This window comes from Marmota monax, unplaced genomic scaffold (assembly GCF_021218885.2).
Source record: "Marmota monax isolate L192 unplaced genomic scaffold, Marmota_monax_Labrador192_F-V1.1 WCK01_AAM20220418_F8-fsc00005, whole genome shotgun sequence".
Taxonomy (NCBI): Eukaryota; Metazoa; Chordata; class Mammalia; order Rodentia; family Sciuridae; genus Marmota; species Marmota monax.
The window spans coordinates 3,406,630-3,432,927 of NW_026692254.1; the positions used below are offsets into that span (position 1 = coordinate 3,406,630).

Below are 26,298 nucleotides of genomic sequence, written 5' to 3' on the forward strand. Positions count from 1 at the left end.
ATATATATATATATATAAACATTATATATTATGTATATATATATATATCCAACAGTGCCCCCTGGACCAAAAGTTGCCCTGTTTCAGAACCATAGTGGCTAAATACCATATTTAATAGCGTCAGGTAAACAGGCACTAGGCCCTGGGTCCAACCACCAGAATCATGAGAAGAAGAAAAAATGGTGCCAAGGTGAAAAGTTTTCATGGTGGAAGCTTTTGAGAAACACTAATCCACATTCTAAAAGTCTGATTTAAAAACAGAGCTGCAGAATATTTCATTTCATCAAAATGCACTTGCCTTCTTGGGAAAAAAAAAAAGAAAAGAAAGTGGAAGAGAGTAAAAGGGAAGACAGTTCCAATAAGAACAGCACAGCCAGGTCGGCCTACCATTCCATTCCCTGACAACCACAGAGAGCCCCACCTTCGGCAGCCCCCTAGCTCCCTCCATGGGGCAGGCTCAAGCCAGCCACCTCCTTTCCTCCTTCCAGTTCTTAAAGGGCTCCTATCTCAGTAGCTTGGGAAGCTGAGGCAGGAGGATCACGGGTTTGAAGCCAGCCTCAGCAACTTAGCGAGACTATAAGCAATCTAGCAAGACCATCAAAATAAGAAATAAAAGGGCTGGGGATGTGGTTCAGCATTTAAGCACCACTGGGTTAAATCCCTGGGAAGGAAGGAAGGAAGGAAGGAAGGAAGGAGGAGGAGGAGGGAGGAGGGAGGGAGGAGGAAGGAAGGAAGGAGGAAGGGAAGGAAGGAGGGAGGGAGGGAGGGGAGATCCTAATCTCTGGGTCAACTCCCATGCCCCATTTGGGTTTTTGACTCTTCTTTATGACTTTGTCCAAAGTAAAATTCCCTGTTGATCTACCTACTATAGCAATTTTTGCCTGACTGAATCTCAATTGGGACCATTTAAGTGCTGGGATGGTGTTAAATTTATAAATTGACATAAGGAAAATTGACATGTCTGGGTTATTGTCTTTCTATCCAAGAAGGTGGTCTTTCCATGTGGTCAGTCTCCATCTATGTCCCTCCAGACAGTTTCAAAGTATTAGCACTTAGCACTTTCCTTTTTTCAAGTTGTTGAATTTCTTCCTAAGTACTTCATCCTTTATGTGACTGGTATAAATGGTACTGTCATGAGATCTCAATGCATTTATATGTAAGGCACACAAAATAGTCTAGCATACAGTAAGTGCCACAGATGCACTTGCTATGATTGTCATTCTTAGTTTCTGCCCCAATATCCTCTAACTGGATTTTTATCTGAATTTGGGTCATATTTGTTCTCTCTGGGTTTCTCCTGACCAGGAGCTATACAGAAGCTGGAGCACAGAACTGGACCTTAGGGCCTCATTTTAATGAGACAGTGTGGCATAAGAGTGACAGCTGCATCCCCTAACCAGCTCTTACCCTCTTTCAGATATTCCTTCCCCACTAATTTCTGCTCCCAGAATTAGAATTTTCTCTTATTGGCATATCTTCCCCAGAGGCTAAGGGACCATTTGGTGCTAAAGCTCAATCATTATAAGCAAGTTTATAATTATTGCTTCATGTGTTCTGTCTGGCTTAGAAAAATGAAGTTTAATATTCCTAGGAAATAAAATATACTTTGGGCAAGTCTTACAATCCAATACAAAACTGTTTGGTGACTACAACTCTGAAAGAGGCTATCAATTGCTCTCTGTGTATCAGTAAGTTAGGCTGCATACTAAACTGCCCCAAAATTTAGTAGCTTAAAATAACAATTGTTGAGTTTTGCTCTTGGGGCTCCAGGTCAGCTAGGTTGTTTTGCTGATCTGGACCAGCCTTGGCTAAATACACCTGGCCTCACTCATGGCATCTGTGGTCAGCTGAAGGGGAAGCTAGACTCTGACTGGTCTAGGACAGATCCCTCACATACCTGCTAGTTGTTGTCTATCAGTTTAGGGCAGTGAATTTGACTGGGCTATGTGTGTGTCATCAACCTGCAAGCTAAGTCAGGTTTGTTGTGACGGTGCAACTAAGTTCTGAGAGACAGCAGATAAAGTTTCTTGAGACTTACAACTGGAACTGATAAGGCCACTTTCTGCCATATTCCGTGGGCCAAATGAAGACATGAATCCATCCTGGATTCAAGGAGAAGGAAATAGAGCCCTCCCCATTGCAAAGGGCATAGATATAATCAATCTACCACAGTCCCTACACCAACATGAGAATGCTTAGCCTGATTTCCTTTCACCAAAGCTGCTACATTTCATTAGCCACCTACTCATGGACTGACTCAGGCAAAGGTCCACAGGCAAAGGTCCAAAGGGATGGGATGGTCCATCCCATCCCTTACAATTCATAGGACTTCATTTATCCTGATTCACAACAGGTTCACTTTCTGAAGATGCCATTTCTTGACACTGAGCCCAAATCCAAGTCTTTCTGAGCATATGGTCCTCCACACCAGCTGTACAGATGATCCATTTTCCTCTCTGCCCTGGCTTCTGAGAGTAGTTCCTTGTTTTGGTGAAGTTTTTCAGGAGTATAGACTTACCAAGACATCAAGAATGATTCCCAGCTAGTGGTTGAATAAATATTTGTTGACTTATCGACTCAATCAATCAAGGCTAATTAACTCACAATCCTGTTAGAAGCAATTCAAAATGTTACTTCTCACTGTCAGGAGGCAGATTGAGCTTGGAAGTAACTCAGGCATCTCTCTTCCTTCTGGAATCTCCACAGCAAAGCACTGAATCAGGACCATGGGACCCCTGGTGGCCAAGCAAGGACAGACTTTCTCTGCCAGTTTCTTCTGTCTTCTTGCTCTCTAGGGTCACTAGAATACCCTGAGCCAGGCTGTGGAATAGGTGGAGGTTGTACACCATCCTCTGACCTCCCACATTGCATGGCTGCTCTCCTCTACCCACCCAGCCGAATAATCCCAAACCCCATTGCCTCAAGGGTAAGGAGGAGGAAGCAAGAAGTAAAGGGTCCAATCCTGGGTTGTTGAGGTCAACAGGAGAATACTCACAGAAGACAAGGAAATAAAACAAAACAATAAAAACACTAAGAACTTGGTTTGAACAGCAAAGCAATGCTAACTGTAGGTATTCATAAGAAAGCTTGCCTTTCATAACGAATAACCCTATGCAATACCTTATATGTTTAAAGTTTTATTTGCTGTGTGTTTTACTGTATCATATTAGACTTTCTTCCTATATTTGATGTTCTCTTGCACAGGTGAATGTCATGTAATATTGTGTTTAGTAGGATTCTAGTATAATCCAATTGGATAAAAAAGAAAAATCTATGTATTTACATATACATAGATGTAAAATTTTCATATATTTTTTGTTAAAAGGTGCATTTTATCCTTATAATATCTACATGTATATGTAAATGTATACATATCTTATATAGTTAACGTCTAAGTACATACATATGTATACTTACGTTTCCAATGAAAATGATAAGAGTGGGATCATAATGATTATCTCTAGAGACATTGTTTTTCATTTTCTTTTCCATATACTTAGACTTTTTTTTTTACAATGAGCATGTGCTACTTTTTTTGTAAATTTTAAAAAGATTCGTGTAGTTTTTCTTACCTCATTATCCCCAGCTTACATTGTAAATCCAGGTAATTTTTTATATTGGGTCTTTCCTGGAAAAAAAATTTCCACTATTTCCCATCAAAAGGGTCTGGTTTCCAACCCAGGAAAAAAAAAAAATGAAGAGTCCAATCCTTTGGTTCAATTGATGAAGAAGCCAAATCCCAACCCTCCCCAGGATAGGACCTTACTGGGGCAGAGAACAGTGCCTCCCAGCCCAGGCCAGGGCCAGCCCCCTTGCAGCCCTTGGGCCTGGGTGCTGGACATGGCAGCACCATCTTCCCTTGCTCTCCCAGGGTCGCGGGGGCAAAGGCAGCATCTACGTGTGGGCCTCTGGGGACGGCGGCAGTTATGATGACTGCAATTGTGATGGCTACGCGTCAAGCATGTGGACCATCTCCATCAACTCAGCCATCAACGATGGCAGGACAGCCCTGTACGACGAGAGCTGCTCCTCCACCTTGGCATCCACCTTCAGCAACGGCAGGAAGAGGAACCCTGAGGCCGGTGTGGTAAGTGAAACCACTTCTCCTCCTCGTTTCTTTGTGTCTGCTGCCCCTCTGAGACAGGGTGGGACACACTGACTTCCCTCCCTCCTTTCCTCAAAGAGTAAGCTCAGGTTCTGAGGGGAAGATGCTTTGGCTCGATGCCCAATTCTGCTTTGTTATCAAGATAGAGACACGCCATATGTAAGTTGCAAGCAAGAACAATGATGAGACCTTTCCAGCTCATTGACCATAGATAATCTTATCATTGTGGCATACAAATAGTCATGAACTGATTAATCAGTAAGTTACCCCAGCACATAATTTCTAAGAATAAGTAATTACAAGAATTGAGGTATCGCACCACAGACCCATCCTAGCTAAGAACACATCCATGTTATGGTAGTTAAAAAAAAATCAGCATTGATGGATGGACATTCCTGGGCCCATAAACCCCTAAATTGGACATACCTGCATATATTCTTAGGGAAAAGGATGTGATTTTCATCATATTCTGAAATGGAACCATGATTTTAAAAACAAAAATTAAGGATCACAAATTTAAGTTATTTTTTGCTCTTTTCTGAGCAAAATGTCTTCCTTTTTGGTCAACTAGATATAAAGACAAATTATCCAAGCCCCTTAGAAATGTGTCACCTATAGAATATGAAATTGACCCTGTGGATCTTTTCTCTCTCTGGTTATTTTATTCCTTTATCAGTCTTAGAGTTCCAAACCAGGATTTTTTTTTAAGCTGTGCATTTGTAAATTTTAAAAAGATTCACCCACGGTTCAATAGTCTTGGGTGAGTGACATCTTGACCAGCGGCTCACCTCCATTGGGGTTTCTCAAGAGAGGAGGATGGGAGCTCCAAACAAAATTATTATTACTATCTAGTGTTTTAATCCTACATTCTCTTCTGGTCTTTCTTCAATCCTACATTCCCCTGTGGGCTCTCTCCTTGGCAAAATGGTCAGACTTCTGTGTGAGCCAGGAGAAACCCTTTACCTAGAAGAGATCTAGACCTTAATAGCCTGCCCCTTCTGTAGCCCTCTCGGTCCTGGGGAGGATGGAGATTATGCCGGTTCCTCCCAAGCAAAAGGAGCCTCCAGACCTTCTTATTCCACCAACTGTACAGGAAGAAAGAGAGAAGAGCCCCTAGAAAAGGAAAAGGGAGGGTGGCCTCAGTCCTGTTCTGTTTGAGGTGACTCACTCTCCCCTGTAGAAGCTTCACTCCCTACCCAAAGGGCCACCCTCAACCCTTATCTACAACTGCCTTTCTACTTGGGCTGGGGAAAGGCCTTGGATTTCTTCAGAATATTTTAATTTTCCCCCAGAGATGCCTTTAAACCTCCCTAATCCTTTGCTCCTCAAAATAATAGGCTCTCTATAGAATCCTACAAACAGAGGGAGACAAATTCTCAAGGTTTACACATGATCTTCATGAAAACACTGGCTTACACAAACATTGAAAATGATGTTTTTCTCTTTGTAAAAGTCCTTTAAAGCTCAGTTTATCACTTTCTCCCCTAAATAAGAATTTTGGAGGTGATTCATCCACATATCAAATTGTCTTGACTTGTCTCTTCATATATTTTAGATATAGGAGAATGTTATATTTGATACTCTGTCTTTCCAGGTACAGTTTAGACAACCATGTTTCTTCTTCTTCCCTCTTTGAGAATACTACCCTTTCCTTATTGAAGGGAAAATAAACACTGGTGCAGAGGCCCATAGGCTTTCCCAGAGTCAATCAGTGCAACAAAACTCAGCATTGTACTGACTAGATGCTAACACTGACTTATCACTTTCCACCTCATAATGTTTCCTTTTCAGATTCAGGAAGTAAATGTCTCTCTAGTCTCTGGACTTGCCATATAGATGTTCTTTGAAGAAATTACTTACCTTTGAACACTATAGCAATAACTGATCACGTGTCCCTTTCTGCATGGGCTACTAGGAAGCTCGGCTAAAATTTATGGCAAAAGAGATAGAGGTATATGGATGCTGAGTTAATCCTTAGTTTCATCTTAATCTTATCAGAACAAGGCATAGTTCAAATGAAATAGATAATACCATCATCCACTTTGTTTGGAGATTCAAAATAATGTGATTTATTTATTTATTACTCAATATCTTCCCTTCCAGGCCACCACAGATTTGTATGGCAACTGCACACTGAGGCATTCTGGGACATCTGCGGCTGCTCCAGAAGCAGCTGGTGTGTTCGCCCTGGCTTTAGAGGCTAAGTACGTCTATAGCTCTGGGACCAGGGTCAGCTCAGAAGGTGGACTAGCATGTTCCTTTTTACACACATACCAGGTGTCCGTGGAGGCAAAAGTGCATGTAAAAGTCTAAGAATGGTCAAGGCCAATGAATCTGCTGAACATTTCTAAATGCTCACCCCCAACACACACAAACACACTCACAAACACACACACCATAAAACTACATTTCTAGGAGGACAGAATACTCCAATATCCAATAACACATATCAGCAACTTACTTAGGTATCAAATAAGGGCACATAAGTACATCTTTCTTCATCCACCCCTTCATCTTCTGAATGGTTTTTGGCTATTTTACTTCTATATTTTAACCAGCTAATGAAGGAAAATTAAATTGACAAGCTGGGTATCTAGCAAGGCATTTCAAAACATCTGGCAAAGAGGATGTTCCTAACACAAGATTTGTTCATTTATAAGATGAATTTACTTTCCAACACTGAGACAAGGTGGGCAAAGCCATGCAGTGTAGACCAAGATATGGGCTTTAATGGGAAAACCTTCAAGTGGCAAGTAAGAGGAGACCATTCCCTATGTTCTCAGCATCCCACAGAGAGGCCACATGTTGCTACTGCCGATTACACTTTGGATTTGAGCATCAGAGGAGGTACCTGCCCACCCACCACTCTGCCTTCTCTCATTGAAGCCAGAGGTTGACTTTCTGTTCAAGGAATGAACACGTGGACTTCAGACATGCCCCACATGGCATGAATATAAATGCCAGCTATATAGAGAGTTGTCAGAGAATACAACACCCAGCAACTTGTGACAAGTTGGATTCAGGATCCTGGGGAAGGGGAGTCAATTTCCCATCCCTGTCAGCAGTTGCTAGACAACTTCAGCTTCTAGCATCAATCTTCAGGCCGTCTTGCCTATATTACTCCACATATGCATGAATTTTACAATTTGCAAAAGGGGCAAGTGTTGGTTCCTAGAATAGGAAGAGACTTTGAAAGATCATCTAGTTCAACTCTCTGTCTTCAAGTTTAAAAGCGATAATTATTCTCCTTCTATAGAAAAGATCCCAAGTTGAGAGTGACTTTTCTTTTTAGACCAATCTAACCTTTGATTCTTATAACAAAAGTCAGGTGGAAAATTTAAGACACTAAGAGAGTGACATTGGTCAAAACTTAACTTTTAACTAACAGTTAATGTTTTAGTTAGCTTTTTCATTGCTGTGTCCAAAAGACCTGACAAGAACAATGTAAAGGAGGAAAAGTTTATTTTGGCTAATGGTTTCAGAGGTTCTGTCCATAGTTAGCCAGCTCTATACTTCTGAGCCTGAAGTGAGGCAGAACATCATGGTGGAAAGAAGGGCATGGTAGAGTAAATCAGCTCAGGAGATGGCCACCAGGAAGCAGAGAAAGCATGCTCCCCAGGAGTAAAATATATATGACCTACTTCCTCCAGCCATACCCTACCTGCCTTCAGTTACCACCCAATTAATGCATATCAGTGGGATTAATCCACTGGTTAAGTTATACTTCTCATGATCATTTAACCTCTGAAAAATTCTTGCACTGTTTCACACATGAGCTTTTGAGGGATACTTCAGTCCTATTAAAAACACAGAAACCAAAACTTATTCACATGTGTTGTGCATTTCCTAAAAATGAAAGGTCCATCTCGGGTCCTGAGTGGGGTGGCTCTGCTTACTCCAACTGCAAGCACAGACAAACAGAAGTGTCCCTTTTAACCTCGGTTGGCAGGACTTGACTCACAGTCCCCTGGGATCTTGGCAAGCAAAAAGTCACTTGCCCAAGCCCTTACACATATGAAAGGGCAACCTAAATTGAAGCTACTGGATTCCTAAAGAGATTTGTAGTTCTCATTGATTAATTAGCGTTCTTTAAGCAGATGTGTGTTTTCCAAGAAAGCCACACTCAGTGGCTTCTGCTTATTCTCATTGACCAGAACTGTCACATGACTACCCCACACTGCAAGGAAGGCTGGGAAATGTAGTTTTATAGTTGAGTATATTGTTGTTCTAAGTAAAAAATTGAAATTTTTCTTACTAAGGAAAGGAGGAAGAATAGATACAGGGGAAAGACAACTCCTAGTTTTCTTCCAGTGACTAAGTGGGTTATCACTCACTTTCTCTGCATCTTTATTATCTTATCTGCAAAATATTGAAAGTTAGATCATTCATAAGATTCAAAGGACTGTCTAGAATACTGTAACCCTGCTTCAGGAATATAATTTCTTTTAAAAAGAAATTCAATTTGATGTGAAATTCAGTGTGATGTTGGTCTTAATATTGAATATACCTTAAAACTGTCAGGAAATGTTCATTTACATGTTTTTAAATATTGCAATCCATATTTTCATTGGAAAATAGTATCTATTCTCTTCTAACTTACTTCAATTCCCAATATATAAGGTAGATTTTAATACTGATAATAATAATAAATAATAATAATAAACTCTTCATTGAGTGCTCATACTGTGGTAGTTACTTTACATATCTGATCTACATTTACAACCTTCAACAAGATTATAAGGTCTTATCCCCAGTTAAATACATAGACAGTAGAGTTTGGATTGTTAAAGTAACTTTTCCAAGTTCACACAGTTGGATTTAAAACCTACTGTGACTGATTTCCATTACTGTGGTTTTTCCTCAACCCAACTCTTTCCTAGAAGAGGCATTGCCCGCAAGGAATCAAAACCAAGCTATGAAATCAAAATCTGGACCCTGACATTATTTTTTTTACCATCCCCAAATGATTGAAATATGCAGCCGAGGTTGTGAACCATCATCTTTGACCAATGTTCTCAAACATTGGTGTGTAGAAAAAAACATCTAGGAAGATTCATGCAAATTATCAGGCCAACAACCTCCAAGATGCTTATTTAGAGAGCAGGGAATCTAAATTCATCACTAAACATCCAAGTGGTTCTGATGCAGGAGATTTGTAGACCACAAAGAGGCTCCCTATCCACAGGGGATCCACAGATGGTTCCCACAGCATCCTGAGCTCCCCCTAGCAAGGCAGCTCTCACTTTTTAAATATTGAGTTGTCCATCTGTCCTCATGTTATAAGCTCTTGAAGGAGGGACCTTCATATGACATGCCCAAAGTTAGTACAGTGCCTGAATGTGGGACACATCCAGTAGACATCCACAGAGTCACTTCACATATGGTACCTTTTCACATATCTGTGTTTTATTTTCCTAATTATTATATAAAACATATGAGAGCAGGGGGATGTGTGTCATGTGCTTGTCCTATAACCTCCAACATAGCAACCTTTATGTTGCACATACACTGTAAATTTATTTTTTACAATTCAATAACTATCACTGTGTGAGTCGTGAGCTGGTATGATAGAATTACAACTTAAAACATGTTAGTGGAACACTTCTTTTACTGGATAGTGTATTTTATCAATTCAGAAATTTTTCAGAAGGGACAATTTGGAGAGGTCCAGTTTTACTATTCAGACATATGCAAACGGCTAGACAATCAATGTCGCACACTCATTTACATTGTAGTATTATGCTCTTATGTATCTCAATAGCAAGGAGTTCTTTGTTCTGATTCATTCTGTCTTCTCTCTCTCTCTCTCTCTCTCTCTCTCTCTCTCTCTTTCTCTTACACACACACACACACACACACACACACACACACCCCACACTGAAGAAATATTTGAGAGAGTCCTACTTCAGACATTGGGAAGCACAGTACATTTCCATGATGAACACAAAGGATACTTCACCAGCTAGCCAGTCCTCAGGTCATTTAGATCCTCATTTGCCAACACTTCTGAAATCAATAAATTCAGAATCACATTCCAGTGAAACACAAGAGCTTTTAGCCACAATCATCTTCAGGAAATTCCATACCATTCTCTCAGGTCCTAAGGACCATCTGTCCCAGATATGTTCTGAATCATCTCAAATACACATTGACCCTCCTTTGAACTTTCTCCTTTATAAAAGACAGTCCATATTTCAAGAATATATGGATCACTGGAACACTTTGGCTCTGCTTCAGAGCTTCAAACCAATGAACTTTGTGTGTGTTGAAACTTCACCAAATGAGTTACGCTGTTCCTAGTCCTTTGAATTATTTGACTTTGGAAGAGTATAGTAAGTAGTTCAGGGTTTTTCCAATTTTTTCCAATTTTTTAACCATGACCCTCAGTACTGCATCCCAACATACACACACCCCAAAAGTTTCATGAAAAATATTAATATAAGAATATTACAGGTAATACACCCTGTTACTGTTTCTATCCTTTTCTATTCTATTAAGTGTTTTAATGATAACCACAGCCATTAAATCACTAGTTCTCAACCTTGACTGTCTGCTGGAAGATCTGGAAATATTAACCATTTCCAATGGCTAAGTCTTGCTCCCAGAGATTATGATTTCATTGGTCTGGGATAGCCTGAGCAGATGGATTTTAAATGCCTCCTGAGAAGAATTTAATCTGTAACCCAGGTAGATCACCTATACAATAAGTTGATTTCCTAGCTCACAAGTGAATCATGACTTGCATCTTGAAAAATTGATGCTAATAAGAGACACTAATTTCTAAAGACAATAGGATTTGAAAGCAAACTGATTTGTTCAATGTGCCAAGGACTATCCTGGGCATTGGGGATTGTATAAATATAGTGAAGATATTATCTCTGCCCTTGAAGAACTGACAGTCTCATTTTTAAAAATGAGTACACTCATATAGTCAGCATCCTGACAAAGAAACAGCACTGCCAGCACCCACAAGCCCCCAGGTCCCCTCCCAGTCATGATCCCACAACTAACCCAGCTTCCAACAGCATAGGTTATTTGTTCCTGTTTTTATACTTTAAACAAATGGAATCACACATGCATTCTCTATATTAGTCTGTTTTCCCTTGCTGTAATAAAATACCTGATGCTAAGTATTTAATCAAGAAAAAAAGTTTTATTGGTTCACAGTTTGGGAGGCTGAAAGTTCAAAATCAAGTGGTCTCCAGGAAGTCTTCGGGGCTAATGGCATCATGCTGGGAGCACAGATGAGGAGAGATCACATGGCTAAACAGAAACCCAGAGAGTGATGAGGGCCAGTCTTGCTCTTTTATAAAAATCCTCTCTCATGAACTAACCAGGGTTCTATGAGAACTACATTATCTCTGCCTGAGGGCAATGGCCCCAGTGATCCAATCACCTCCCACTCAGCTCCACTTCCTAAAGGTTCCATCACCTCCAACATCACCACACTGAGGATCAAGCTCATGAACCCTTGGTGTGGACACCCATACCATACCCAAACCACAACATTCTATTTTCTGCCTCTCTTCCTTAGGTCAACACAGTATTTGGAAGACACGTCCATATTATTAGAAATCATTCTAGCACACTCATTGACATTATTGTATAGCATTCCACATTCAGTGGTTTATTCTTGCTACTGTTAAAGGATATTTGGGTTCTTCACAGCTTGGAGTATTCTAATATACATATCTGGTAAAGATATACACATTTTTGTCAGATACATATATAAGAATGGAACTTCTAGGCTATTGTTTAGACGTATGGACAACTTTAGAAGATCTAGCCAAACAGATTCCAGAGTGGTTGCAACAATTTACACACCCATCAGCAAAGCCCATGAGTTCTTCTTGCTCCACATCTTCATCAACACAGCATGATCAATCTTTTTCATTTCAACCATTCTAATGTGTGTGTGTTAGAATGCTCTTTTAAAATAAATCATTGTTAAGTAAGAAAGGCAAGAAAAAATTGAATGAACATATACGATGGCTCTAAATCATGCATGGACACCCTTCCTTGAGTGAGGAGTTCACAAGTGTTCCAAAATCTCCCAAGAGGCCTGTGTTCTGGGTGTCGCTTATCTTGCTCATTGTGATGTCTCTCTCTCCCACCTTGCCTCTTGCCCTTACTCTCATGTTGTCTGCTTCCTGTACCCAGCCTGGGCCTGACCTGGCGAGACATGCAGCATCTGACCGTGCTCACCTCCAAACGGAACCAGCTTCACGACGAGGTCCATCAGTGGCGGCGAAACGGGGTTGGCCTGGAGTTTAATCACCTCTTTGGCTATGGGGTCCTTGATGCAGGCGCCATGGTGAAAATGGCTAAAGACTGGAAAACCGTGCCTGAGAGATTCCACTGTGTGGGAGGCTCCGTGCAGGACCCTGAGTAAGTAGGGCCGGGGGTTCTTCTGTTACATGTGGAAAATGCACCAGTGATGGTGCTGTGACGTTGACAGCACTATCAGATTTCCTCTCCAGGTCAGGGGCAGGCACTGGATTTTATGCAGGGAAAACCGGCTTTTAGGAAGAACTGTAGAGTTGCACAACAATTGTGTGACACTGAACTCTCACTTTTAGGTGTGAGCTGTAGAATTTTCAGTGGCTCATGCCATTATTTTTAACCACACAAATCAGCCAGTGCGACGAGCATCCAGATCAGTGAACAGAATGTGACTGATATCCCAGAAGAACCCCCCTCATATCCTCTTCCATCATCATCTCCTCAAGGATAACCACTAACCTTACTTCTAACTCCATAGATATTTCACCTACTCTGTAATTAGTCTAAATGGAATATATACTGTGTTCTCTTTTATACCTAGATTTTCTTGTTCAGAATTATGTAACTGAGATTCGGCCACATTTAGTGTATCCTTGTAGTTTGTTTTCATGGCTGATGTTTCAGTGCATAGGACTGTATATTTATTCATTCTACTTGAGGGACAGTCAAAGAGCTTGATTGTATTCTGAGTGATGCCGATCACCATTTGGCAGGATTTGAGTGAGTTCTCCACACAGGATCCATGGGTTGGTCAAGTGTACCTTCTTCCCTTCTCACTTCCCCAAAATGGTAAAAGGATTGGACAAAACGCCTACCTCTTCAATTTTTTTCTCTCTCCGTTGGTCCATCAGTAAGATGGAGATAGCAATTCTTACTATAAGGGAAATATTACATACTATGAAATACACAGAAAATAAGTGTATTTGTTTGAGTTTTGATAAATGTACCTAGGTATCTATCACCTAATCAAGAGATAGAACATTCTGTCTACCTGGAAAGATTCCTTTTGTTCCCTTCCAGTTAGTCCACACACCCCATAGACAACCATTGTTCTTATTCCCCACACCATAAGTGGGTTTTGCCAGTTCTTGGACTTGAACAAGAATCACATGGTATGAATGCTTTTTCCAATTTCTTTTATTTAACATTAGGTTTAGGAGGTCCAAGTTTTTACATGTAATAGCTCATTCATGCTCAAGGCTGTGTGTTCCATTATAAGAATACACTTCTGTGGTATTTAAATGCTGGTTAAATTCATCTTATTCACCATTTTATCCACCTTACTTCTGTTATTCTTTTTATCCTGCCTTACTTCTGTTGATCATCTGAGTTTGAATAGACCTTACACTTTGGCAGTATGATCCCATCTCAATATAGTATTTTTAAACTTTTTAGGTAAAATGGGTAAGATTACAAATGAGGCCGACTATTTTGAAAGCCAGTTACAAAAATGTTTTAAAAAACAAATTTGTGATACAACAATGCACATATTTTTTATCAATGCATTAAGTAAAAAGTTTTAGTGGCATATCCAAGGTCCACAATAATTTCAGAACATTGATGGTGAACAAAATGCTCCTAGAAGACACACACAATGACCCAGGTGGGATATGAAAATCTCTGAGCTTCTGGACAATAAGATCTGAAGTAGTGCTAATACCATCTGCAACATTATCTAAATTCATAATTGAAACAGAAGCTAAGTTTCTGTTATAGGTTAGTAAAAACTGAGGAAGGGTTTTCATAGTCTAAATTATCAGACTCCCTGAATTCTGTCTTTGGGCCCCAAAATAATATCAACTGCATGGCAGGGTGTCAAGACCTTGAGGCCACTAAACCACCTGCTGAGTCCACTTGACAACCGTCTGCAGCACCCCCCAGGTACCACATGCAGACCACATGGCATCATGATTCCAGATTCTAGGTGTCTGAGGGGGGGCCTGGGAGAATGCTGCTAAGAAATGCTCTTGAATAGCCCCAGGTCTGGCCCTTTATTTCCACCATCTCTTTTCATCACAGAAGGTTGACATCACCAGTTTCGATTTGAAGGTGAGAAAAGAGGCTCAGAATATGAAGTAAAGGGCCCTAGTTCATGGAACCAGCGACCCATCCATTCTATAAGACCCGAGGTCTAGAACTTCATCCACTGTTGCAGAGAGAAAGACTTAACAGGTGTCCACACCTTTACAGATGTTCTGACAGCAGCAGGTAGGGCCAGAACATTCCTTGTAGCAGTGCAGCTGGAGCACTATCTGGAGCACTATCAATTTTAAAAGTTGCCACTGTTGCAGTATTGAAAGGAACAATGAGCTTTGAACACCCTGGGACCTTTTTAGTCCAGGTTCCTATTGAAATGAGATCTTTCTTTTTTCAGACAAGCCAGACTGAATTCCAAAGTTTCTCAAGGATTGTGTGTTTGTAGGAAAGGGCCAGAGAGAGGCACCATGGGAGGGAGGGAGAAGAGAGAAGGAGGGCACATGCAGAGATGAATGACAAGTGATCTCCCAGTTTCTGAATAATGTTCTGTCATGATCTACATCTACATGTGGAACACGGAGTCAGAGGGAACACGGAGAATAATGTCCATCGTTTAAGGAATCTGAGGCCCAGAGTTTTGATCATCCCAACATCTCACAACTAGCCAGGAACTGTTTCACTCATAATATTGTTTCCAGTTAAAAGAAAATAGAAAGCTATTATATTGGCACAGACTCAGTTGGGCTCTTCACAAGGACAGGATCCTTGTCTGACTAGAGATATATTCCCAGTTCCTAGAATTGTGCTGGGCACTTAGATCTACATTAAATTTTTTTGAACAAAGGAAGAAATGAAAATATCTAGCCAACATCACCTAGGCACAAAGAAAACATGCCACAGGAGCAGAGGACCAGCCAGGCAAATGGGAAGAAGCCCCAAAATGATTGGCAGGGATCTGCATTCCTCCACTGCTCTCTGAGCCCTTGTTCACCCCTGCATCTGAATTTGTTCTCAGATGCAAGTGAGTTAGGTCTAGGGCAGATATGTTGGTGGAAAACTCAGAAGGACAAACCATGGTGGGCTGCGCCACTTGGCAGAGGAGGTCCTTATTATTTTAAATTGCCCTTCCAAGGGGGTTGGATAGAAGAACCAACATCCCTGGCAATTGGCACTTTCCATGACATGCCAGGCTGCACAGAAACAGCGTGCGAGGTTGAAAGAGTAGTGATTGTCAGGTTTATGGGTTTCCTAAGCATTTATCTTCTTAGAGAAAGAGTCAATTTGAAAAGCAATTTTCTAAAGAGACTTTATCAAGAGAGCCGGTGAAGGGTGCTCCACAATGATCACAGGGGAAATGCAACTGGCTGTGACGAGCTGCACCTGCCGGTAGAATGAGACAGAACAGGCCTGCCCATCAGCCAACAGGGACATTGTTGAGCTGGGACAGCCCCTTCTGTGTACTCCAAGAGAACTGTCTATGCAGCTCTTTTACAGCACAGCTAAATGTATAATCCAACTCTGAATTTTAGGTGAATTTAGAAATAAATGTTAAAACCTGGTATGAATGCCAGAAGCAGCAAGAGGAACTATGAAAAGAGCATCCTCAGCCACATGACAGCTGTTGACCATGGATGGCACTGCTGAGCCACAGTGTCTTCCTGTGTGGGTCACCGTCCACCTGAATCTCACTCATCAGAAAGAGGAAACCTCACAGTGACCACCCACTGAGTGTTCTTGTGTGACTTCCACACTGTAGACATTTTAGGCACTTGAGAAAGAGTGGCAATTAGCTGTCATGGTGGTGCACACCTGTGATCCTAGCTCTCAGGAGGCTGAGGCAGGAAGGTCATAAATCCAAGGTCAGCCTGAACAATTTATCAAAACCCTGTCTCAAAATACATAAACCAGCAGCACTTAGTTGTAGAGATCAATCCCCAGAACTGCAGAAAGAGAGAGGGAGGGAGAGAGAGAGGAAAGGGAAGAGGAAAAGGAAAAGGGGAAGGAAGGAAGGAAGGGAGTGACTATTCTCTCTCTCTCTCTCTCTCTCTCTCTCTCTCTCTCTCTCTCTCTCTCTCTCTCTCTCTCCTTTCTTGGTGCATGCCTGAAATCCCAGTGGATGGGGAGGCTCAGGCAGGAAGTTCACGAGTTCAAAGCCAGCCTCAGCAACTTAGTGAAGCACTAAGCAATTCAGTGAGACTCTGTCTCTAAATAAAATACAAAATAAGGCTGGGGATGTGGCTCAGTGGCTGAGTACCCCTGAGTTCAAACCTCAGTACCCAAAAAAAAAAAAAAAAAAAGAGTGGCTACTATTGCTGTATCATACAGTTGAAGATCCATAATACAAACTGCATTTCACCAGGATCCATGGGAAACAAACCTGTGTCTAGGCACCAGGCAACCATGAATTGTATGCAATAGAATAAAGATACAAGCCATCCCCAAACCCCCAGGCTTTTCTTTTTAGGACTTGAACACTAGACTTTTGTATATCATCCCTGTAAGGTCAGAGAAGAGCTCTTCACTCTCTTTATGTGCCCTTATTTTCTGTTACAAATGAGCTCCAGAATGTGACCTGGGAACTAACACCCTGTAACTATTCAAAGTATCTCTGCAGAGCCTCTTTTGGTTCCATAACCTACTCATATTTTAACCTTCTTATAAATTGACTCTTCCGATGCAGGTATCTTCTTTTTCTTTTAGAATTATTTTTGCTTCTTTTCTTCTTGTAAAAGCAATGTGTGGTCACTATAGAAAAATCAGAAAATACAAGGGAGCAACAAAAGTAATTAAGAAATAGTTGATAAATTCCAGAAGTAGCATGGGGAGAGTGAAAAGGGCATCCTTGGCCACATACAGCTGTGGCCATGTACAGCACTGCTAAGCCACAGTGTCTCCCTGTGTGGGTCAGCATCCACCTGACTCTGTCCCATCAGGAAAAGGAAACCAGTTGTCTCTTGGTATATGTGGGGAGTTGGTTCCAGGACTCCCCACAAATACCCAAATCCACAGATGTTCAAGTCCCTTGTATAAAATAGCATAGTATTTGCATCTGGCCTATATACATCCTCCCGTATGCTTTAAATCATCTCTAGATTACTTCTATAATACAGTATCATTGTGTTTGTCAGCTTTTTGTTGCTGTGACCAAAATACCTGACAAGAACAACATAAGGAGGAAAAGTTTATTTTGGGATCATGGTTTCAGAGGTTCAGTCCGTGATCAGCTGACTCCATTGCCCTGGGCCCAAGGTGAGGCAGAACATCATGCCCAAAGGGTATGGAATAGGGGCACTGCTTCACTCACGGCAAGAAAGAGAATGGGGAAAGGGCCACAGGGAAGATGAATCCTTCCAGGCCATGCCCCTAGTGACCCACCCGCCCCCAGGTACTCCCCACCTGCCTACAGTTACCACCCAGTTAGTTGATTCCACTAGGATGGACTGATTAGGTTACAGCTCTCATGATCTAATCACTCCATCTCTGAATATCCCTGCATTAACACAGGAGCTTTTGGGGGACATCTCACCTCCAAACCTTAACATCAATGTTATGTAAACTGCTGTTACATTATAATTTTTAGAGAATAATTTTTTAAAAATCTATACATGTTCACTATAGATTTGTTTTTCCAAATTTTCCATCTGCATTTGATTGAATGTGGAACCCCTGGATTTGAAGCAACCGTGGTATTGTTCCTAGGCTCTGTAAATGCCATGCTGTCTGCCAAAAACACAGTGAGAAAATGGAATGGTGTTCTCCATTTCTACCAAGTTTACTGTCCCTGGAATTCACATCAGGCTTCAATTTAATTCCATAGTAACTTAATATTGCCAAAGCAGTCCAGTCAAACGTGTTCTCTTTCAGGAGACCCAGCCCCTGTGCAGTAAGCAGTTCACATGGCAGCCTGGGGGTTGTATTTTTGTTTTGTATTGATTTCTAATTAGTTATACTGAACAGTAGAACGAATTTGGACACATTGTACACAAATGGAGCATAACTTCTCTTTCCTCTGGCTGTACTTGGTGCTGAGTCACACAAGTAGTGTAATCATACATGTATATAGGGTAAAAATATCTGTCTCATTCTACCATCCTTCCCATCCCCACTGCCCCATCCCTCCCCTCACTCTACTCTGCACAATCTAAAAGTTCCTTCATTTTCCCTACCCACATCCTACTATGGATCAGCATCCACTTATCAGAGAAAACATTTGTCCTTTGGTGTTTGGGGATTGGTTTATTTCACTTAGTTCCATCCATTTACCGGCAAATGCCATAATTTCATTCTTCTTTAAGGCTGAGTAATATTCCATTGTATATATGTACCACATTTTCTTTATTCATTCATCTGTTGAAGGGCATCTAGGTTGGTTCCATAGTTTGGCTATTGTGAATTGAGCTGCTGTAAACAATGATGTGGCTGTGTCACTGTAATATGCTGAATTTAAGTCCTCTGGGTATAAACCAAGGAGTGGGATAGCTGGGTCAAATGGTGGTTCCATTCCAAGTTTCCTAAGGAATCTAGATTGGGGTTTTTTTAAGTAGACAACTCCTCCACAGCATTAAATAAGCCATACTCCACAGGGATACCTGGCATGGCCTCTGACCCCTACATACATTCCCAACCCCCAAGGCTTCTAGAAAAATGTGTGATTCCTAGCATAATTTTGTATGTTTGATCTCATTTAGACTTGCCTGCCTTTCTGCTTTCTCATTCTATCATAAGAGATGATCTGAGTACTAGAACAACTTCTTTCTTGCATGGGGGACCTTACTGTTAATTCATAGAATCTCCAATGTGTTGTGGGCTGTGGATCTGATTTCTAACTTACGTGACTGTCCTATCTTTGATTCTTAGCCAATCAAAGAAATACTTTCAATTTTCTCTTAGGGAAACAATGTCACTTTTCTGCCAGTTTCTACAAATTGACTGTAAGGTGACTGTCACTGGTGACTCTAGACCATAAGAACCGTGAGTGCAACTAAGACAGAAAACAATCTTTCTTAGAATTCAGCTTATGTTTTGAATCCTTAAGGTAATAGTGACTATTGCATTTGACAAATGACAAGTGAATTTTATGGTTTCTAAAATGGTTATTACTCAGTATAATGGCCTCTGGTTGTTGGCTTGTGGATTTCCTTCTTGAGTTTTTCAAAGAAGCCCAGACTACAAGACAGGAAAGGAGATCAGCTTCCATGCAGGACTCAGAGCTGGGACCTCTTCCTGTTATTCTCTGTGACCTCCCCCTCTCTTCTCAGAGAGTCCCAGGGCCCTTCTGTCTGCACTCTAGAAGGAAAGACCCTATTCTGGACCTGCCTGCTATCTGTACAGAAACCCATGGTGATGCTTCCTTCATACCTTAAGGTTCTGGACTTTCCAGAGATCTCTAGAAAGGTGGAGAACGTCTGTATCACAGAATCTACACTTTCCCCACCTGCTTTTCTAAAGCCTATGAGCCAGGCGAAAACCAACTGTCCTGGAAACTGAAGTCCAAGAGGCCTCCTGCATGTTGATGTTCTTATCACATTCAGATTCAACACATACGAACAATTTAGAAGTAACTAGCCACATGTTAATACATGTAATTTTATCAAATTACATTTGATAAAATGTAATTAATTAAAATAAAATAAATTTAAAATTCGATTCTTCACTCACAGCAGCTGCATTACAAGTGGCTAGTGTGTCAGAGAGCACCGATATAGAACATTTCCATCACAGAGGGACGTTCTCTGCTGGTCCAGCTATTTGTAAATACACTATGTATAGGAGTGTGTGTATATAGTCATGTATGTAGCTTTGACCTCTAATATGGGCTGTAAGCCAGCGCCACCAAATTGGATGGTTTCTCCAGAGCCTGGGAACAAAAAGACTACCTCTACCACTATCAGTGGCCCTCCATAACCAGTAGATACTTTTACATCACTCAACATACACATCCAGGGGGATGGTGCATAGCATCACTCTGTGAGAACTATCTCATATATTTTAAGTTCCTCAGGAGAGTATTGCTTTTATTGATGGGCTGCAGTGTAAGCTTTGGCAAGCCCTCCCAAGATGACAATCTTGATTCCAAGAGCAATAAAGAAACAAAGCTTGTCTCTGAGCTGGGTGCGTGACCAGCATCTTTTTATAGAAGTGTTTTTGCAAGATGTGTGTTTAAAAATATCTATCTCTGGACTGGGGATGTAGCTTCAGTGGTAGAGCATTTGCCTCACAAGCACAAAGCTCCGGGTTCAATCCTCAGCATGATCCTCTCAAGAGGTTCCAACTCTGTGAACAAAGACATCCCCAAAATCTGGTCATGTCTTATAGAACTGTCGTTCACCAGAATTAATTTACCCAGTTTCAACTTTTTTTTTTAATGGTAGAACAGGTTGAGTGTCTCTAATCTGAAAATCAAAAGTTCTCCACGATCCAAACCTTTTTGAACACCAACATGATGTCACAAGTAGAAAATTCCACACCTAACCTCATGTGATGGGCACTAATCAAAATGCAGGTACACTAAAATGTTGCTTAAAATTATCTTTAAGTTATGTATATAAGGTATACAGGAAACATCCATGAAATACATGTGTAAGCGTGGGTCTACATTATGTATATGCAAATATTCCAAAATTTTAGAAAAGTTCAAAATCTGAGACACTTCCAGTCCACAAGCATTTCTAATAAAGAATATTCAATCTGTAATCATGATCATATCAGCAATATATTCTATTTATCAAGGTAATTAAAAGAAAAGTATGAATTCCTGCCTCAAGTCAATCCTGAGACAAGACTTGGGTGCACACACAGTTTTTTGAGAGATGATCCCAGAAAATCCACAGAAGTGAGGATGCAAAACAGGGGACTGCAAAAAAGAATAAAGAACGCATGACTGAGCATGTTGCCACCAATCCCATAGAGGACACTGAGTTGTCCCATGGAAGGATAGAGAAGTCAGAGTGTATTTATGCACCACATCCTGTCAATCATTGGAAGAGGGATGCTCCTGAGAGGTTAAGTCACTGGCACCTTTGGACAGACTAAGCATGTTCCCATGGTGTAAGTGGGGGAGAAGCTGGAGTTGTTCATGCATGAGATGAGAAGCAATCACAGTGCACTGCATCTGCGGTAGCAGGTGACTCAGAAGGGACTTAGAAGCAATGGGAGGGGCATCAACAACATCTGCTACATTCCCATTTTACGGGAAAGTTTCTGAGCATGGTAAATTGCTCAGACTCACACAACTGGAATGGAAGCTAAACCCAGGTCTGTCTGATTAACTCCAAAGCCCCCACTCTTTCTGCCTTCAAACCCCCTCATAGGGTGCAAACCTTCCCTTATTTTATCTCTTTGCCCTTTTGCCCTCAGGAAAATACCATCCACTGGCAAGCTGGTGCTGACCCTCACGACTGATGCATGTGAAGGGAAGGAGAATTTCGTCCGCTACCTCGAGCACGTCCAAGCTGTCATCACAGTCAACGCAACCAGAAGAGGAGACCTGAACATCAACATGACTTCCCCTATGGGCACCAAGTCCATTTTGCTAAGCAGACGTCCGAGGGATGACGACTCCAAGGTGGGCTTTGACAAGTGGCCTTTCATGACCACCCACACTTGGGGGGAAGATGCCCGAGGAACCTGGACCCTGGAGCTGGGGTTTGTGGGCAGCGCACCCCAGAAGGGGGTGCTAAAGGAGTGGACTCTCATGCTGCATGGCACACAGAGTGCCCCGTACATCGATCAGGTGGTGAGGGATTACCAGTCCAAGCTGGCCATGTCCAAAAAGCAAGAGCTAGAGGAAGAGTTGGACGAAGCTGTGGAGAGAAGCCTGAAAAGCATCCTAAATAAGAACTAGTGCTGCACTTCTGCCTCCACCACCTCCTTCCCTTCCCATTCTCTGCCTCTATCCTTGCTTCACATTTCTGGCAAGCACCTAGCAATTACTGTCACCCCACACAAGCAATTCCATCTTCTTGAACTGCAGCTTTGCTCACTATCAATGATTATTTTCATTACAATGAAAGCAACCTTTTTTTTTTCCTATGACCCAAATATAATGTTCCCACTAACGTCTATGTCCTATGTGTTACTCTACCCTCTTTATTTTCTGTCATTCAAATGGGTGATATCCTGCAAACAAAACTGGCACAGCTTTCCCCTGAAATTTTTTTTTCATATCTGAGAAGAGAAAAGAATGCATGTTAAAAAAGCCACACATAGCAACACCAAGAACGTCTGTCTGTGCTCTCAACTGAGGAACTGTTATATAACAAGAGAAGTCAAAGCTGATGCAGAAGGCGAGTTCTGCAGCTCTTTAAAGCACAGGGGAAGCTGTAAATCCTTTGGGGAAAGATGATTTGAATTTAGAAAAGTTTTTTCAGGAACGTAGATTAAGGTGACATAATGAGAAAGATGTCATCCTTAGAGTCCTAATTACTGGACAGGGAAAGAGATTTAAAAATGAGCGTTGGAAATCTATCGCCAACACTAAGATTGTAATTCACCCTACTCGGCCAGCATGATATAAAACCTAAGTAGCTTGACTGTAAATTCACCAGCTGCTGCTCTGACTTATGGTAAAAATCTTCTGGAGCAGCCCAGTTCTCTCCAAGTTGGCACAGAGTTCATCCCTCCCGCCCCCCCCCCACACTCCCTGCCAGTTTTCTGGGGTTTCTCACATAGCTATCCAAAAATGGGGAAAAATGAAGGCGGGTCTCACAACATGTCTGGTAAAGAATAGTTTGCTAGTTTTTAAAATAAGAACATTCCCTTTCCTAAGTCACTTTGGGACTTCTTGATCTTGATGTAAGAGATAAGGTATTATTTTTGACAGTTTTATACACCTTTACATGGGCTTTGATTTCCTAAAAGTATCACTGGAAAGAAATGTCTTGTTCCCTTGTGTCATGATGTCATAGATGTATTGGGGAAATGGCCTCTGTTCTGAAGAGGTGTGTGAGGGATGGCGGGGGCACATTTGAAGGTAGAAGCAACCATCTTTACATGGACCTCCATTTATGAGGGGCCTCGTGGGCCAAGATGGGGATAAGCCAACTCATCCCCCAGTGACTTGAGGTCTCGAGAAGCAAGAGGAGCCCTCTTATAGGAAAGCACAGAGTTGCCATCTTGGCAATGCAGAAATCCATGAGCCCTTTTGACATGCCACCCAAAGGTTACAGTTATCAAATCCAAAAGACGCCATTTCATTGCCAAATGAGTATTACCAAAGTGACCTGTTGTCACTTTTTGTTCCTACCCAAGGATTGGCTTCTCACCCCCAATCCCAGTGCCCAGCCATTCCCAAAAATCAAAACAAAAACTATTCATTCTCAACCACTCCTGGCTCCATTTCTCCCTTCCCAATGGAGTATGTACTTGGCCTGGAGTCAACTTTACTAAAGCCAGTAGCACAGGAGCGCTGGGTTAGATTCCCTGAAGGTGCAACTTTAAGAGAGAATTCTGGAAATGTCACTTTCTTTTCTCCCCCATACTGGCATGAATTTCTGTCTTCTCTAACACCTTGTGACTCACCCTTGCATCATGCTTTAAAGTGTAATGATATTTATGATTTTTTAAAAGAAATTTATTACTTGTTGCAAAGGTCTTTTTAAACCAGTTTAAAGAAAAATAAAATATAAATGGAAATCATTGAAAATTCATTTCACATTAATGGTCTGAAAATAAACCAAAGGACATTATGTGTGCATGTGTGTATAAGTGCACACAGAAATATTATATATACATATGTAGACTATATACATGTGTGTATATATGTGTATATATATATACACTTGTATAAATGTATATACACACATATACTTAAAATGTGTGTATGTGTATTTATTGAAAAACAGACACCATATTCATCTCTAAAAGAACATTCAGAGAATATCAAGATGATTCTGGCTGAAGACAAAGGCCGGTGGAAATTCAGGTGAAAATCATCAATTCCCATTTTGTCACCTCTGTAATTTTGCAGCTCTCTGTATAAACATTAATTGTCTTATATAAGCAGCAAAAATATAAAATAGTTGTCCATATTTTCACAGTTGTGATATAATTTATGAAATTAGAGAGTAACTTATCAGCTTCTTAATAGAAATGGCAAGTTTTGATATGAGTATACAGTATATAAAAATATATATAGTGCTATATATAAATATTTGGTCTCTATTTCATTTTTTGCATCAGTCTTAACACTAAACTATGTCAAGCTAGTGATGTTTTTATGATATCCCTGATTCTAATGCAAGAGACAGCTATTTATAGTCATTTATTTTAAAAAATGAAAATAAGTGAATAATGATTAATCAGGTTAACATTGTTACTTCCTGTGACAAAATTTTATAAGTAAATTTAAAATGATATGTTGTAAATTAGGAGGCTCAACAATAAAACATTACCTTCCAGAAATTATGTGGGATGTGCTGTATCTTACATGAAAACACTTTCCATTGATTGTAGAGAAGATAACAAAAAGTTTCCAGTGAGAGACCTAAAAAGCTTTCTTTAGTAAATATGCATGAAAGACATAATTAGCATATAAGTCATACACAAATTATGATCAACAGCAGCATTTTTCAAACTCAGGTGACATCCATTAGTACACTGTAAAATCAAGTTAGAAAGTTAATACCAGGATTTTTTAATAGGATAGGATAGGGTATGGTAGGGCAGAGTAAGGTAGAGTAAACTAGATCACGCACATTAAGGATAAGTATTGTTTTCCGAAATATTTTTTTCCAGCGTTGTGTATGTTTGTGTATCTGTCTGTCTTTGTCTGAGTGTGTGTGCTGGTTCACAGTGTAAAACACATTTCTTATTATGGGTCACGGTCAAAGATCTTTTAGAAACACCATTCTAGACCACATTAGTCAAGCTAGACTAAGTTATGCTATAGTAACAGCCTCAGGATCTCAGTGATTTAATACAACAAAGATTGATCATTTCACACAAATTCTAATAAGGATTCAGGTGACCCCCTAAGGCCATAGACCTCCCAGTGACTAGAGCATCCAGGTTACTTCAGTCTTCTTGTTTGTAATCATAACATGAGGATGCTACAATCACCATGCAGAAGAGGACCCATTAAGAACTCTCATCCACTCCTGTACATTCAGCCTGAAGAAGATGTACACACCAATTCCCTACCCATTATTCACTGGCCAGAGCTGGCCAATGACCATGCCTGTACACAAAGGACCTAACAGATACTTGGGGAGCTTTAGAATTTCTACTGCAACACAAGACTTTTTTGTTTGTTTGTTTTGTTTTTTGGTGCTGGTGATTGAACCCAGAACCTTTGTATATATACTATGCAAGCACTGTACCACTGAGCTACACCCCTAACCCTAAAACATTCTTAAGTTCTGATTTACATGGTAGCTTCTCTTCATGAATGTTACTTGTGAATATTATTACAAACTAATATTTACCCCATATGACCACATGCTGTTTTAGAAAAATCTTATTAGTTCACTATAAAAGTAATTTGTTATTTTGTCCTCTGATACGCTGTTCATTAAATTCAATTATTAAAACTTTGAAGAGCACTTATGACTAAAAACAGATATTAAAGGGTATCAGGCCCAAAGTTTGGTCTTGTGAGACTGAGACACTTCTGATATTTGAGCACATTTTTAAAAAAAAAAAATTGGTAAAATTCTTAAAAATTACTATTCCACGTCACCATTACTATCACTCATACATTAATGATGGGTTTTCATGTGATCAATTCACTCATTGATTAGAGTGATTCCATGAAAACCACACAGGACAAAACTTTCAGGACACATAGCCATGTACTCTATATTAAGGGGAGGAAACGTGTATTAGGGAAATTGTTGAGTTCATAGCCCGATGAAGCTTTTGGATGCAACAAGTCTAATTTGCTAGAAATTTCAAAAAATCAAGACGCGGAAATTAGGAAAGTGGTTGTGATAGAG

At 40.7% G+C, this 26,298-nt stretch overlaps 1 protein-coding gene across 1 annotated transcript in view; it reads left to right on the plus strand.

Annotated features, from left to right (window-relative positions):
- Pcsk2 (proprotein convertase subtilisin/kexin type 2) overlaps positions 1-24,766 on the plus strand; it is a 270,847-nt gene extending 246,081 nt beyond the window's left edge. Inside the window, exons 9-12 of the mRNA XM_046438653.2 lie at positions 3,872-4,087; positions 6,209-6,309; positions 12,266-12,493; positions 21,722-24,766. Coding sequence (XP_046294609.1) covers positions 3,872-4,087; positions 6,209-6,309; positions 12,266-12,493; positions 21,722-22,208 — 1,032 coding nt within the window. The 3' untranslated portion in view covers positions 22,209-24,766. The remainder of the gene's footprint in view (positions 1-3,871; positions 4,088-6,208; positions 6,310-12,265; positions 12,494-21,721) is intronic.
- Positions 24,767-26,298: the final 1,532 nt, after the last annotated feature.